At 35.0% G+C, this 16,695-nt stretch overlaps 1 protein-coding gene across 1 annotated transcript in view; it reads left to right on the top strand.

The window, feature by feature from the left end:
- Positions 1 to 15,844, top strand: part of LOC129229287 (uncharacterized) — a 49,499-nt gene extending 33,655 nt beyond the window's left edge. Inside the window, exons 6-7 of the mRNA XM_054863561.1 lie at positions 1,131 to 1,300; positions 14,639 to 15,844. Of these exons, the coding sequence (XP_054719536.1) occupies positions 1,131 to 1,300; positions 14,639 to 14,914 (446 nt within the window). The 3' untranslated portion in view covers positions 14,915 to 15,844. The remainder of the gene's footprint in view (positions 1 to 1,130; positions 1,301 to 14,638) is intronic.
- Positions 15,845 to 16,695: the final 851 nt, after the last annotated feature.

Here is a 16,695-nt window from a genome sequence, read left to right as displayed (position 1 = left end):
TGATCCTTCATTTGGTAAATGCCTGGGACGCGCCAAGCGCCTAGACCAGTCGGCCGATTTTCATGAAATTTCGCACACAATTAGTTCATAGCATGGAGGTGTGCACCTCGAAGCTATTTTTCGAAAATTAGATTTTGTTCCTTTTCTATTCCAATTTTAAGAAAATTTTACCGAACAAATTATCATTCCGTGGACGAGTGCAAATTACCATGGGCGAGCAAATGAACAGAGCAAATTGGCGAGAAATTCATCATCCATTATTTGTAAATATACAAGCTAACCAAATGACCTCCTAATTTTCTACTACGGGCATAGCCGTGCGGGTGCCGCTAGTGATCACATAAAAGGCTTCATCTCGCGCAATCTGTTGGAGCCAAATGAATGTTTTGACTAGAAATAACCATCCCGGAAGTCTGCTCCGGGGACAAAAAAACTTGGGACAAGTATAAATTATTTTTAATAAAATCGATGCTAATTAATTTTTTCTAAAACACAAGAGTCAGTCCTCATAGATGAACATAAATACGTTATTTCATTTAGTATTTATTTCTGCTGCGATGCTTTATAATGCACAGGATTTTTTTTTTAATTTGCAATTCGAACGTGGGGCATATTGCTGAAATGATTTTGAAGCAATAAAAAGAGTTCTAGTGTCATAGAATAAAGTAAAACCAGAAAATTTTGTCATGGACTGTATGTGCGACAACGTTTACTATATGAAAAAAATATGCATATTTTTTGGTTTTTAATTGGAAGTGCTTGGGAAATTCTTCTGGAACTTAAATTTAGCAATTTTCCTGATATTCACTCATACGTATATACAAAAAAAAACATGTGCGCCAACTCTGGTTTGTGTGTGCAGGATAACCAGAAGACCCCATAGCAACTACAGTCATGAACGTTGGCACGAATTCAATGCTCTAAGAGGGTATGCACCTCAAAGCATTTGTTTTTTGAATTTCGAGTTAGCTTTTTAAAATTAAAATTTTTAAAGCTAAAATTTTACCTATTAAGCGGATGAAAAAGCACCCACACAAATTTAAATTTTTATACCACTAGATTTTTTTTTCTGCCCAAGAACTTTTTTTTCCTAATTAATTAGAACAGGATTTATGAGTTCTCTCTCTCAGGATTCAGCACACCCTTCCGACGCCCTGCCTGGTGGGCCCTGGTCGCTACCTTCGCCTTCTTCGTCTCCCTGCCACTGTGGCTGGACACACAGGCACTGAAGTCTACAGGAGAACGCTTAGAGATCGGACCCTGCAACGTCCGTCACTCTGTCGCCAACACTTCCCCTCTGGTAAGCACGACTATAGCTATTTTAGTAACATAGACGAAGCCTCGACCCGTTTCCTTCTTTGCTGTGCAAGTGATTCAATAACATTTTCGTATGGTATTTCTATTATTACTACCTCATCAAGTCAATAATATTCATGAAAAGCTAAAACTGTAAAGTTTGGCACACAAGTTCTGAACAGCAATTTTGAGTAGGTAATACAACAAAAAGAAACGAGCTGATGTGTGCATCACATGACTTCTCTTTACACCAATTTAATGTTATTTCCCCATTATTGGCAATTTTAATGTGATTCAATAGTTTACTCTCTGAGTATCACCAGCAGTCGCCAAATTGAAACCAGATGTAAAAAAAAAAAAAAAAATCGCCACATTTGTCGCCTCGTTGGCGACCAAAAGCCTCGCGATATATCGCCAAGTGTCATCCAAATTGTAACACCACTTGAGTTTGCATTGAAATTAACAATGATTTCCCACAGAAAAGGTGTAAAAGTAAAAAAGATGTTCACGACTAGATCCCGCTAGGAATCTACCGTTCGTGAGTTATGCGAGATACATCCGCACATACATACGTACATACAGACGTCACGAGATAACTCGTTGTAAACAACTCGGGAATAGTCAAAATGGATATTTTGGGCGTCTATACGTTCTTGGGTATATATAGACGTGTTGTGGGGTCGAAAAAAAAAAAACTCGACATACATTCGGGGATGAGCAAAATGGAAATTTAAGGTCGATTGTTGAGTGAAAAAATTTTCGCGAATACAATACTTCCTTTTTTTGTAAAAGGAAGTAAAAGGAGGTGAATCTTCCAACAAAACGGTCAAAAAAATTCCGGAATGGTAAAAGATTCCTGTACAGACTACTGTTCCTTTTAGAGATATCGGCGGTATCATGCTACCGTGTGAAAATTGGCTCTTTTCAGGAGAGCCAAAGCACTGAGTATATTTTTCCCCCATCTGACGCTTTTAGTTATTTTCAATGTTTTAATTTTTATGGATAACTTTAAGAGTATAAAAACGATCTTTTTTGAAGAAGTTATAACCAGTAGCCTTTTCTGAGTGATGCGGCAAACATCGAATTTGAAAAACGCTTCTGACTTCTCACATTGGTTAGTTTAGCTTGGTGCCGACGATATGATCTATTGTTCGTCAAAATACAGTATTGTGGCAATTAATTGAGAAATGCATTTTGTAGCATGAAATTCAGTTTTTACATCTTTTCTATGAATATATTTAAAATTAATAATAATTGATGTGACCTCCAAGAGACTTAATAACATCATAGAACCGTTTCGGCACGGAATGTACAAGACTCCTGTTAACACAGTTTTAAGTTCAACGTATGTAGACCAATGTCAATAATAGCCGGAATTAGCTTGTCCATCGTTGTGTACTAAAACCTGTGAGATCGTTTTTTGACGATAATACATCAATTTTCTTCGAGATTCAAGTAGCATGAATTCCCGGATCAATCCAGTACAGTAAGTTTGTTTTTTGAGCACAAGTTGTTGATTTGCTTCAAAATGACATCGCGCGTTGTTTTGTTGGAAAAACGCAATTTTCGTTCGGCCACAGTTTAGACACGGTTAAAACCCATTATAGCTTCGTAACCGGTACTTCTCATCATTCCTTCCACGGGAAGAAGAGATTCCATCTCTGAAAACTCCAAAATATCTTTTTGGTTGAATTATTGGGTGCTTGATTGATGTGATGCTGATTAAGTGATTCTCCTTTGCCCTCTTCACAAACTTGGATCTAAATCCCTGAACCAGAAAGTCTATTTTGTCTTAAAAGATAACTTTTTCAGTCTATGTTTTGTATTTCCGTGTCTATGCCAACCTTATTTTCTTCATACGAGACAGGAGAAGCTGCGTATTTTACATCAATCTCTTCTCCGTCCGCGCAATATCTACACCAGTTGCCACCATGAACCTGGACAGGTCAAAACTGGTTAATCGAGGATTTATAACACACAGTCAGTGTAAATTTTTGCGATCACGAGCCGAAGTTGATCTTTTTTGGCTCTATTTTCTTGTTAGGTTGGTTCTAGAATTTTCTGCCGTCTGAAACTGCTTCCATACCTTCCCGACACTTGCTGTTCTCACTCATGCATTCAGGGCCGCCGTTTGGGGGGGGACACCGGACCTATAGTACCGGGGCCCGGAGCTCTGGGGGGCCCGTAAAGTAATGAAACAGTTTTTCCAATAATAATGTTAATAATTTCTCGAAAAAAATTAAGCTTTTGTTCATGAAGCGCTAAGCTGAAATCAACCTGACCACTGGAATTTGGCAACGCAAACTTTTCTTCTCCCGCTACAAAAACTCGTTAAGTCAATTTTTCCGCGCGATCAGCGTTGCCTAGGAATCTACCTTGGCTAGCTGCACGCTGTTTGTCCACTCGGCACATGTTGATGCGACCAATGGTCGCGACATCGCGACGGATAGGCGGATAGCGGCCTGGGAAACCACTGCTTCCAAGAACCACAAGACAATGCAAGCCAGCGTTTAGCAATGCGCTGTCGGTTACAATGCAATCCGCAAGGAGAGTCGGTTCGAAATCTCATTTTCTTGCGATTCGTGAAAGACGTAGTATTTCGAATGTGCTTTGATTTTGTTTTCACGGTAATCTACGATCTCGCTTGACGCGTGTTTTAATTTACGTGTTAGAGAAAGTTTTACTGCAGGTCTTGGTCAAAATGTCCTACAAACACAAATCAGGGGCTGAAAAGAAAAGGCTCCGAGCTGAAAAAGAAAAAAAAAGTGCTATTGGCAGGCAAGAGATTACTAATTTTTTTCAATCCTCTGCTTGTTTTTCTGTTCAACCGTTATTTTCTGGAACAACTGAACTGGAATCAAATCAACCAACTACTTCAGCGTTTGAAATAACTGAAGAAGATTCTCTAGGCTCCAAATTTGATGAAAATAGAAGTGAAAATATAAGTCAACTGGATTCAACTAGCAATGCAAATCTGAGTGATCCTGCAGAATGGCCGGACTTTATAAATGATACTCTTCCCTCAGAAATAATAAAAATTGGAGCTCCAAATTTTAATAAACTGTCTGCAGTTAAGTTTCCACGAGACCTAAACAAGCAACAGTTCCAAAAGAAGCTTCTATACAGCAAAAGCTCAAACCAAAGAGAAGAATTGCAGCGAGACTGGCTTGTATGGAGTTCTATGAATCAAGCACTTTACTGTTTCCCCTGCTTTTTATTTAAAAACTCCATTTCTAGTAAAGGCAATAGCAGTCTTGCGAAGAAAAGTGGTTTTTCACCAGCTCAAGTGCCTTGGAAAAAATGTTATTCTCGATTTCCCTCACATGAAGAAAGTGCAGGACATAAGAATTGCTATGTTTCGTGGAAATCTTTGGAGCAGTCTCTGGCTGGGAAGGGTATTGACAGCAACATCCAAACTCTGATAATGTGCGAGACAGAAAGATGGAAAGCAATTCTTAAAAGAATAATTGATGTTACACTTCATCTCGCTTCTCGAGGTCTCCCCTTCAGAGGAGATAATTCCCACATAGGGCATGTGAGCAACGGAAACTTTTTAGGATGTTTAGAATTGATAAGCCATTATGATGAAATAACTAGAGATCATCTGAACAAAATTAAACTTGAACAGGAACGTGGGGAAAGCAAAAAACATACGCATTATCTGTCATGGCAGAGCCAAAATGAATTTATTTCCTTATGTGGTGATCAGGTTTTGAAATTATTTCTTGCAGAACGTGAAAAGGCAATTTATTATGCTATCATAGCTGATGCAACACCAGATGTAAGTCATCAAGAACAGAATGTATTGATATTAAGGTATCTTTCTTTCTCATCAGATAAGAATTTGTTTGAAATTCAGGAGAGATTTATTGAATTACTGAATTTCTCAAAAAAAACGGGATTTGATATTGCTTAGGAATTAAAAAGCATGCGATTCCATTAGAGGATTGCAGGGGACAAGTATTCGACAATGGGTCGAATATGAAGGGCGCTGTGAAAGGAGTCAAGAGCCGAATTCTAAACGAAAACCCACTTGCTCTATTTTCACCTTGTGGGGCCCACTCGTTAAATTTAACTGGAGTAAATGCTGCAAAGATGTGTCCTCAAATAATGACATTCTTTGGTTCTGTGCAAGCATTATTTATACTCTTTGCAGCCAGTCCTTCCAGATGGTCCATTCTTTTAGAAGAGATACCAATTTCTCTCATGGCATTATCAGAAACGCGCTGGAGTTCTCGCATTGACGCTGTTCGACCCATCTCCTTGCACCGTCCAGGATTATTGAAAGCTCTCGATCGTTTGTGTGATGAACTACAATTAACCGAGAAGGCCTTCAGTGAAGCTCGAGCATTAAGAAAATACTTTAGCTCTTTTGAGAGCATGCTTATGTCAGCCTTCTGGTTAAAAGTGCTGTCATGTATTGACGAACGAAACGTGATTATCCAAACACGTGGAATTTCCCTGGATGTGGAACTGAACCTTCTAAATGATATCTATAAAGATCTCCAAAAGTTAAGGGATGGATGGCCTGCAATTTTTCAAGAAACAAAATTGGTTTCTGAAGCCATGGACTTGGAGATCGAATTTTCAAATTCAAAAAAACGAACAAAAAAGAGAAAAGTATTTTTTGACGAAGGAGCAGAAGTTGAAGAAGAAGCAATGCATCAAAGTACTGAACTCTTACCCGGTGAATATAAATTTCGAACAGAAGTAATTTTTACAGTTTTGGACTTTATTATAATTGATATAAATACTCGTTTTGAAGAAATGAAAGAAATTTGTTCTCTATTTAAACCAATACTGAAATATATGTCCTTAGATGATGAAGAAGTGCAAAAGCTGTCTGCATGCTTGTCATCAAAGTATGCAATCGACTTAAATAGTCAACTTGGAAATGAGATTATTCACATTAGAAACATTCATTCGTCAGTGTTTAATGAAGTAACTGAACTTTCTCCCCTAGTGCTTTTGAATGAGATTTACAACAGAAAGCTTCAAACAATATTTCCTAACATATGTATTGCCCTTCGCATATTCTGCACTCTCCCCTTGACTGTCGCCCAAGCTGAAAGGGCATTTAGTAAATTAGGAAATCGAATTAAAACATGGACTAGATCAGCAATTGGACAAGACAGACTAAATTCGCTAGCTATTCTTGGCATTGAGCACCAGTTGGCAGCACAAGTGGATTTTAATTCAGTCATACACGAGTTTGCGACAAAAAAAGTACGTAGGGTGAGAATATGTTAGTGAATGTTACTGACAAAAAAAAAAACCACTAAATGTCCATTCTGTAATCCAGACAGGTATATCTATATTCGTTAGAAGTTAAAGTTATGGAAACGTATGTAAGTTAATTTAAATATAAATTTAAAATCTCATGTTCGGAGAGATTATATGTATATGTTATTTTCGATTATTAATTTATATTTACTCTAGAAACTCAATACTTTCTCCTGACTGTGGATTATCTAAGTCAAATGTAATATGTATGTGTGGTAATAAATTCAGCATTTATTTCAATGATATTTCGACTTATAATATCATTACGGTACCATTGTTCGGCTTTAATTTTTACGTCTAGAGCTTTTTATTTCGTAATTCGGATTTTTTTTTCCCTTCGTTCATCCGGCTTCGCCTTACTGAACATTCATAATTCACAATCATGTAACTTCACTTATCTCAAACATGACAAATTATCCAATTTTTACCGCATGAAGTTACTGTATTTGAAAACATATTTTATAAAAGATGATTAAATTTTAAATTAACATTAAAATTAAAAAAAAAAACTATCGGCAACTAAACAATTGAACATCACATATGAATGCAATTTTAAACTACTCATTTTGAAGTTAATAAGTGTGTGAGTGAAAGGAAATGAAGCGCGACAGTTAAAAAAAGGATTGGGGGTGCGGGGGTCATGGGGGGGGGGCCGGAATGAAAATTGGGTGAGGTTCCAACTTGCCCAAACTGTCAAACACATCAAGATAAGCTTGTCACGTGGAGGACACCTCCCTCCTAATAAAGAGATCTGAAAGTCTGAGCCACTCCATCGCCATCTTTGCCCACTGCCTAAAATAAACTGTTTTGGCGATCCCTAAACATCGATAAATGCCAATACATGGTAGAAGGATTGCTTCCCATGGAGGTAGGAATGCAGGGGGGAACACGCCGTGTTATCTACTCCTATTGTCGAGTTAGAAGTACACTGTGAGTGAGTGGAGGTCATGTTGGGTGGTGAGAAAGGGGGAAAAGACTCGTATTACTATGACGAAATTTTCGCGTGTTTTACTTTTCTCGCTCAAATTGACAATGAAAGTATTTATTGCCTACATAGGAAATAAAAAAATAATGCACAACACAATTATATTTTAAGCTTTAAATTTTCAAACAATAAACTAATTGCATAATTAATGTCTTAAGTGAATTAAAATTATTTTAGTAACAAATGAATGATCAACTGATTATAAATGTTTTTTTTTTTTTTTTTTTTTCAATAAAACCCAATGATTTTCCCATAGAGAAGGTTACACAATTATCGAAATTATCAAAACTTTGCAGTCTATGTCCAGACTATAAAATTAGATTACAGCACAATGAAAAAAAAAGCAGCTAGAAATCAACAAGGATAAATAAAGGAAAAACATAAATGAAAAACTTATTTTGATAAAGTTACCAGAATAAGGATAAAAATAAAATAAAACTAACAAACTTTAGATTAGTTTTTAAAAAAGCAATCCCGTGTAAATAAATGTTAAATAGCATAAAACTCTGAACAACTTCTTGAAAACCTATCCACCCAGTTCTTTGAATTTTGATGATTCATTCATTCTTTCTTTATTATTATTATTATTTTAGAGATGCACGGAATACAGTCGAACCTCCATATATCGTACTTCCACATATCGAAATTTTCTATATATCGAAATCCTAGCAAATTTCTATGTTCATTACATAGAGAAATTGTTTCTATATATCGAAAAAATCTCTATATATCGATTTTTTTTCGAGACATTCGTAGATTTTTTTTCCTTTTTAGACTGTTAGTCTCATGAAAAATAAAGGTTAGGGGAGAAAATTATGTTCACTAAAGGTTGCTACGAAACTCATAAGGAATTTGGGGTTGAGGGTTGTGTAGATAGGTCGTTGTTTCGTTCTGGAGTTCTTAAATCCCGTCATATTTATTTTAAATATCTTAGTTGTAACCAGTAACATTGTAAAATCAGTTTCAAGTCATCCCTTTTGTTTGTTGATTATCGTTCCTAATCGTTTTAGCTGCAGTAAAAAGCATTCAAGTTAAGTAGATTATTTATTTACTTTTCTCTCAATTTGTCAAAACGAAAAACCCCTAATGTTGCGGATCAAGTTGAATTGCCGAAGAATGAAGAAGTATGAAGGTGCAAAAATGTAATTTCTGTTATTTTTTTAATTATTAACTTTCATTTAATCCGATGCTCTTATCAATTAGAAATTAGGTTTCATACACGAAAATTAGCTTTAATTTTAATGGTTTAGGAGATTTTTAGGATAAAATAAGATCGTTTCTATATATCGAAATTTCTATATATCGAATTTTTTTCCGGCAATTTGCTACTTCGATATATGGAGGTCCGACTATTCGGTATAATGTATATCGGCAGACAAACCGATTATTTGTTTTGGCAGAGTAGGGGAATGTGGGGCAAAGTAAAATGGTTAAGCTGACTGAGCTTTTTCAAAATGAACAAATTGGAAATTTGTTTTGAAAATTACAGTACATGAAAGAACATTGTATTTTATAATAAAACGTGCATTGAAATAGTATTTTTCATTTTCGGCGGTGAATTTTCGCTTTCAAAAAAGAAAAAAAAAAGTGGAAAAATTTCGCTTTATTTTTTCATGGGGCAAGGTGAAAAATGAAATAAGTTTGAAATAAAATGTTTTCTATTCGATTATAAAAAATATTTTTGGTCAAAGGAATCAGTAAATAAAAGGTTGAATGAATAAATGAAAAGATGCTGAAAGAAATAAACGAATAATTAATTAAATAAATTAATTAATGTATGGGGACAAATAAACGAATGAGTAAAACAGTGAATGAATAAGAAAATAAGTGTATGAATGAATAAATAATTGAATTACTAAATTAAGGTATGTTAATAAAGTAATTGAAGTATAATTTAAGATTTATGGGGGAAATTTTCCAGGAAAAAAGTATTTATTGTTTTTATAAACTCTGAAATTAACTTAAGGAGTCACCCACTAGATGAATGTCACCCGCCCGGGGCTGACCACCCCTTCTCAAGAAAGGTTTTTTTTTTGACTTAGAAAAAAGGGTTTTTTTTTTTTTTTTCTCTCAAGTACAGTTTCAAAAACTGAAAGCAAACGATTTGATCAACATCTATATGTTATACATTAAAGGAGAGCAAATTAATTCTATTCAATTATTTCAAAGCATGGGATTTTAAAGTATTCTTACTTATAAAATCCGAACTATTGGAAAACTTGGTATTCAAGTTTAGTTTCTAACGTTGTATGCATCTTAGGTTAGCAATGAAATACAACGCTAAATTTCCATAAAAAGGAATTAGTACTTCAATCTATGTTTTGAGGTTTTCCCCCTTCCCATCAGTTGGAGTGGATTGAAAAAAATAAATAAATAAATAAATAAATGGAGAAAAAAAAATTTAGGAGTCGGAGTTGGCCATTTTCCCTCCGACTCCGCAGCCCTGGTTCAAACGAACCTTTTGAAAGCGATGTCAAAAATCGCTTTTGAAAAATGCGATTAATAACAGATTTTTTTTTAAATACTAAGTACTTTTCATAATGCACTCAAAAAGACAAAATAACTTTTCCGGGTCAGAAAAGACAATTTAAGTATCCGTGTAGTTTTCAATTATTCCAAGAAAAAGACTTCACAAATGAAGAAAAGTACGGCTCAAGTAATGTAGAGAATGTTTATCATTTTCTAGCTTTTAATCATAAATTTGAGGGTTGAAACATGCATATTTTTCTTAATGGAAAAGTTTGATTTGAAACGACTTGAGCGCACTTTTCTTCGTTAGTGAAGCCTTTTCCTTGAAATAATTGAAAATTACAGGAATACTTAGTCCTTTGTTATATATTTGCCTTTCTGAACAAAAAAAAGTTTTTTTTTTTTGTCCTTTTGAGTGCATCATATGAAGTGCTTAGTATTTTTCAAAAAAATCCGTTATTTTGAAGATTTTCGTTTTTAAACAAAATTTTTATTTAGCGTTAAGTTGTACCTTAAGATTAAACAAATCATTTAGTGAAATTCCGAAGCTTCGAAGTTAGCTGAGATATAAGCAAAAGAATGGTTCACAACATACGTTTTGTGATAAAGAATCTAATATGTCTCTTTATTTAGCCCTGTTATCGATTATTGGCATGGATGAGGATAAAAACCCTAAAAAAGCAACGACAGTGAATAAATTTCATTCTTGCTCCATTGAAGTCTTTGATTCAAAATAGTCATTATGATTTCGATTAACAATACTGTTGCAAGGCAACAAAATTTGTAAGAATGGGTTTTATATTCAAACATTTAATGGGGAAATTACATGAAGTTTGATGTTTTCCATCCTAACCGAAAAAATAATTTTATTTTAGAATTTTAATTTTTCAACGTTTAGCTGTGCCATTAAATTAAGCAAATCATTAAAAGAAATCCCGAAATCCGTAAGTGGTTTAATTGCTGAGATATAAGAGAGAGCAGGTCTCAGATTTTTTCGTGACAACCAGGCCAAGTAATAAAAGTGCTTAATAAAAATGGGGGTTATTTATCCAATCTTCAATTTAAATACGCTGGAATTGGTTACTTGAAATTTGATGATGTTGCTAAAAAAATAAGTTTTAACATACTTTTTTGTGTATTTCCTGAAAATAATTGAACTCAGCGATCATGACCAGTTTTAGTTTTTAGTATGTCCCTGGCCTATAGCTCAGGGGCGTGCACAGGGCGGAGGGGACTCGAGATTTTTAAAAGGGGGGTTCAAATATATTTAGCACCGTAGGAGTTAACAATATGGAAGGGCGACCGTAAAAGTCATGTGCGACGGACCAAAAAATTTCTGTGTATGCCTCAACCATTACTAAGCTAGAGTGACCATAACTGGTCAAACCAGTGCATTTCAATTTATGTCAGAAAAGTGTATGAATCTTTGTTGAAAATGAATGAAAATTTCACAGCTATAAGAGTGCAAAGTTCTAACACCATGTGAATTAATTTTTACCAAGAACCAGAACTGTAACATCACAGTTCAAAAACAATCTAAGTGAAAAAAAAACCCTAAACCATGCCCATAGTTAGTTATTTAATGTAATGCAATTCTCCTGATTATTTTCATTTTTATTTTGTCTATTATATGCTAGTAATGACCTCTCCGAAAGTGGAAGCTGAAGCTGCTTTGATGTGTGGGAGAGAGTGTTTTGTTTGAAAAAAGTTACTATATGTTTAAAAAAAAAAGGCATTTGAACCCATGCACTCCACCAATTTTTGTTTTTGCGCTAAAATATAAATAAAATTATTGAGGTAAGGGCGGCTTACTAAACGCTTGTGTTTATAAATTAATACGAGTTGTAAACTTGTCTCCACATTCTACAAAAAGTATAATACAATTTTTTTTAAGATCATTTTTTTCTTTTTACAGATTTTTTAAAGACAAACGCAAATGAGACTTTTGCAGGGGTGTCCATCTCTAAATGCACAAGTATTCTCTACTCCATTCAAAAGTGAATATTTTGATCCGATCGGCTATTAATACTGAACTTTATTTGGAGCATAGAAGCATATGAGATGAGAAACGCGGTTTTCAAGATGAAAATGTATTTAAAAGTCAGTTGGCAAAGTCGTCAAATACGACCCCCCTCCCTCCTCACCCGCTGAATTTTGTTTAAATGCACAACTGACTATGTGCAAAATACTAATTATCAATTATTACAAACTAATTATCAATTATTACAGCTGTTATTCAGAAAAATTTAGAGAAAATAGCTTCCAAGTTCCTGATAAATCATTCAATGAACGATAAAATTAGCTATTTTAAAAAAGTGATTATTTGCTCTTTTTTAATAAAATATTATTAATCGGTTTTAATGAAGTGGATTATTATTTAAATTGGCATTTGATTTTTTAGTTTGAAGAAATAATTAATAAACTGAAAAATTAAGAATAAAAATAATATATTCTTAATTTTTCAGTTGAAAATAAACTATAAATGTTTATTATTTTCCATAGAATTAATTAATATTTTACTACTAGGGTGTTTTTAAAATTAAATGGAGACGCCGGTTTTCCCTGGAAGTGGATGCCTGAGTCGAATGTTATTTCCTGTCTGCTACCCTGACGATTGCTCTCAATGAACTTTCCCATTTTGCACAGGCACGTGCAACCAGTTTCACCACGTGGAACTTTTCAGAAGAACCCCCCCCCCCCCGAATCCCGAATGGTGCTAGCCCAGTTGCTCTCTTCTCTACCACTTTGAACTTTTCAATGGCAACCCACGCTCTGAACCAAGAATGGTGATAAAAATTGCGCCAAGCTAAGGCGCCAGATTTTTAAGCTTAGAAATTTACTCTTGAAAACAGCCTTAAATGTCCGAGCACCTAAGCTCCTCCCTTCAATCCCTACGTAGAGTTGGAAGACACCCGATTGGTCAATCGTGTTTCCGGTCAGTTGGGCAGAGCCCCCCGTGGAGAAATTTTTGAACCAAATGGGAAAACACCGAAAATTGGTACCGGGCCCCATTGCTGGTAGCGGCGGCCCTGCATGCATTTTACCTTCTTCTAACGTATTATAAGTGTTCTCTAAGCGCAATTACTTTAGCACTTGTTTCTGAGCTGATATCCATTAAGCAAATTATGAACTCTGCAGCAAGCAAAATACTCACACTGCGAAATACCTGCTACTGCAGACAGGGGTGGATCTAGAGGGGGGCCATTGGGGCCATGGCCCCTCCCAAAACCTTGTGATTGTAGGAATTTTTTTTAAGAAAAAAAAAGAAAAAAAATATTATGAGAAGATAACAAAATTTAACACATGCGTTTTACTGAAAAAGAAGCATAGGCCTTAATTGGGAGATAAATTATGTCCCTATCCTCAAAACAAAACTTTTATTTCCAAAGATTTTCTCCATATTTTAATCATTTCTTGATTCCAATTACAGATACTTGCACGATCTCTAAATGCTGCTGTTCTCAGAGTATACCTATTGTTCACAAGACCAAAGAGAGCGTAACTTTTTGTTTTTATGGCTTTAATTTCGAAACTAGGGAAAGAACCCGCTTTCACAAATGCCTTTATGTAGAAAAAAATTGCATTTTAAGTCTTTTATTTGGAAAAAATGTCAACGGAAGCTAGCTTATCCAGCCCTTTTCACTTAACTTGCTTAAAAGCAACTTAAATGAATTTTTTTGGGACTTTAATTACAAACGATTTTTGACAGGACCCCCTCCCTCCCTTGTTTGTATCGTGATGATAGTTTTAAAAGGAGGTTTTTGGAGGAGCTCACGAATTCTCCATTACTTTCTAAAATATGTATAAATATAGTAAAAATCGAATTTTTAGAGTTTTAAAGGCAAAATATTTCCAGGAAGGAAGGATTCTAAACACATTCACACTTTCTTTGCACAAGCAAACATTACCTAAAGGTGCATTTTTAGGCTGGACAGCTGAAGAACTAGAAGAGCAGCCCTCCTATTCTGACTTCTCAATGTATATATTCAGAATATTTTGGTTTCTAAGCTTTATTTTCAAAAAGTATTTTGGGGCCAGCGCCCGAAACCTGGCCTTTCTCCGTACATAATCAAAAATAGACAAAATGCGTTTTTAGTTTCCTAATTTTCAGAAATTACTCGGAATTTTAAATTTTGAAACATTTTCGAGGCAGAGTCCTAAAACCACCCTCTCAAGTAATGTATCGATACCCCGAAAATTGAGTTTTTAAAACTTCATTTTAATAAAATTTCTAGGGAGTTCGGAGTTTGTTCAAAAATTTCGAATGGCCCCTCCCAAAACAATCGGCTGGATCCGCCACTGCTGCAGATTTACAGATGGATTTTGAAGGCCTGCTACTTACCAGGTGTATAGGAACACGCCAACTACTTTAATAATAATTTCCATATGAATTGTAACTAATTTGGAATACTTCCTCGCAAGTTTACGCGTGCTAAAAAGAAAAAATGACTTTCTCAATTAATTGCTACAATACTGTATGTAACATAGAATATGATGATATAGTCAATTGTCCAACGAAAACTATGTGACTCCTCTATATCAATGTTTCCTTGTTATTAGAACTTGCCCTTTAATTTGTGACGAACTTCTTGGTCTTTATTTCAGGAATTTGAACGCCGCCGATACATCTGCCCAGAAGACACTGCTCATCTAGCATTCGACTTCCACTGTGTGGGAACGGCGGAACTGTCTCGGGCAGTGCACAAGAAAACTAGCCACTACAGTATCTGTGGGAAGCCACTGACCGATACCGCCCGGGCGGCAAGGGCGACGGCAGCCTACGCCCTACCCTGTCTGACTGTATTCTATTTTCTCATGAGCTGTTCTTTCCAGTTTGCATTGCAAGAGAAGAAGGTGGAGAATTGCAAGAAATGGCAATAAGACCTGCGAAGAAAAAACGATCCTTCTCTGTAGGGAAATATTTCTGCTTTGGACGTTTATAAGCTTTTTAAATGCGGAGAAGACTTCATCCAAATAAATCACCAAAAAGAGCCGTTTTGTTGCACTAATCCGTTTTCTAGCAGCGAACCGAAATTTTTACAACCGATAATTTTCGCTTTAAAAAGTAAGAAATTGTTTTTCAAGAGCCATCTTAGGTGTTTTTCCTTTTTATCAAAATATCACGCAATAATTTTTTACGCCTGTACTTTCTCAGTCTTCCGACGCAAAAGTTACGAAATTGCTGCGTTGCAATATGTGCTCTTGTGCAGAGAGAACTGATAACTGCTGATGCACCGAACAACCTTCTTTTCGTATTCTAAACTGGAAGTTGAAAATAATGGTACATCGGTTACTTTCTTAATTTTTTTTTATGATCTCTTAAAAAAGGAAATAATTTGCGTCTGAAAATAGGTAGTGCCTTTTTTTTTCTGAAATGGAAAGCCTTCGAAGCGTTTACCCTTTCATCTACAAACGGAAATCACGCCAAGTATAACATTTCATCTTTGACAAATGCAGTTCAATTCCACATGAGTCAGTAACTGCTCAGATGGACATTCAACGAGTTCCTATTAAAGTTGACGATAAATGTTCTGTTTTCGAACGGCACCCAGGTAACACACTTCGTTTCATAAACGTTTCAAAATGGTTGTTGACATTTTGACAACGATTTCAAAACGTTACGTGCGCTACTTGGGACACAGCATGTATAAAACTAAGACTTTCTGTAGTTAATATGAAGGAAAAGTGTTCGCTGCCATCGGAAAACGTTTTCTGATGCGTTCGAAATAAACGCAGGTGGATGAAAGAGCAGCTTACTTTGTATCTCTTCTTTTTTGTTTAATAAATGTTTATTTACATGTGGTTTATAAATGCTTTTATTTTTCATGAGATAAAATCCATTATTTGTATTCAAAAAAATTGCTAACGATTTTCTTCAGTTACTGTCGAATTCAGATTTGACAGGGTGAAATTGAAAGCTTGTATTACATGAGGCAACCGAGTTGTCGATATTCTTTTTAAGAAAGAAAAATTTGTTAAAACTTGGCAGTTCTTTAGCATTGGTGGATTGGTGGTAAAAAAATTAAAAAAAAAAAAAAAAAACTGATTTGTGTTGCCAGATGTAGCTGGGGAAGATCCAATAAGACTTTTAAATTCTTCTCTTTCACTACTCATATGGCAATGATATTGAAGCTTTTAACCATTAACTGGCGAGATGATTTTTTTTTTTTTTTTTTTTTTTTTTTTTTTTTTTTGTGGTAACGTAAGTAGCGAGATGAGATTCTTAAAACCCTGACATTATACTGCTCCCCGACAAGGAAAGAGACGCAACTCAAAAAAAAAAAAAAAAAAAAAATAGCATTGGAGAACATCAAGGTTTTACAAAATAGTAATTAGACGATTTAGTCCAAATATTACAGAACGCGAAAAAAATTGTTGTGTTGTTTGCTAGTTAGTTTTTGTTGTCTAAATTAATAATGCATACTTAAAAGCCGAACATTTTTCTTGTAAATTACAAAATTTTAATGATGTGTTCCTATTGATTTTAGAGTTTTTACACCACTAGTAATGTAAGCTAGCTTTGTGCGAGTTTTGTGGCAAGAAAGAGCATTAAATTTAGACTTTAAGGGAATATCTAATAATTTTTTTTTCCTAAATTTTAAGTTGTCACTTCGTTTGCCAATAGATCTAGAGCACTTTACAAAATTTAAAAAAATAAAGGA

This window comes from Uloborus diversus, chromosome 9 (genome assembly GCF_026930045.1).
Source record: "Uloborus diversus isolate 005 chromosome 9, Udiv.v.3.1, whole genome shotgun sequence".
Classification (NCBI taxonomy): Eukaryota; Metazoa; Arthropoda; class Arachnida; order Araneae; family Uloboridae; genus Uloborus; species Uloborus diversus.
Note: the sequence above shows the minus strand (reverse complement) of the source record. Positions and strands in the feature narration are given on the sequence as shown.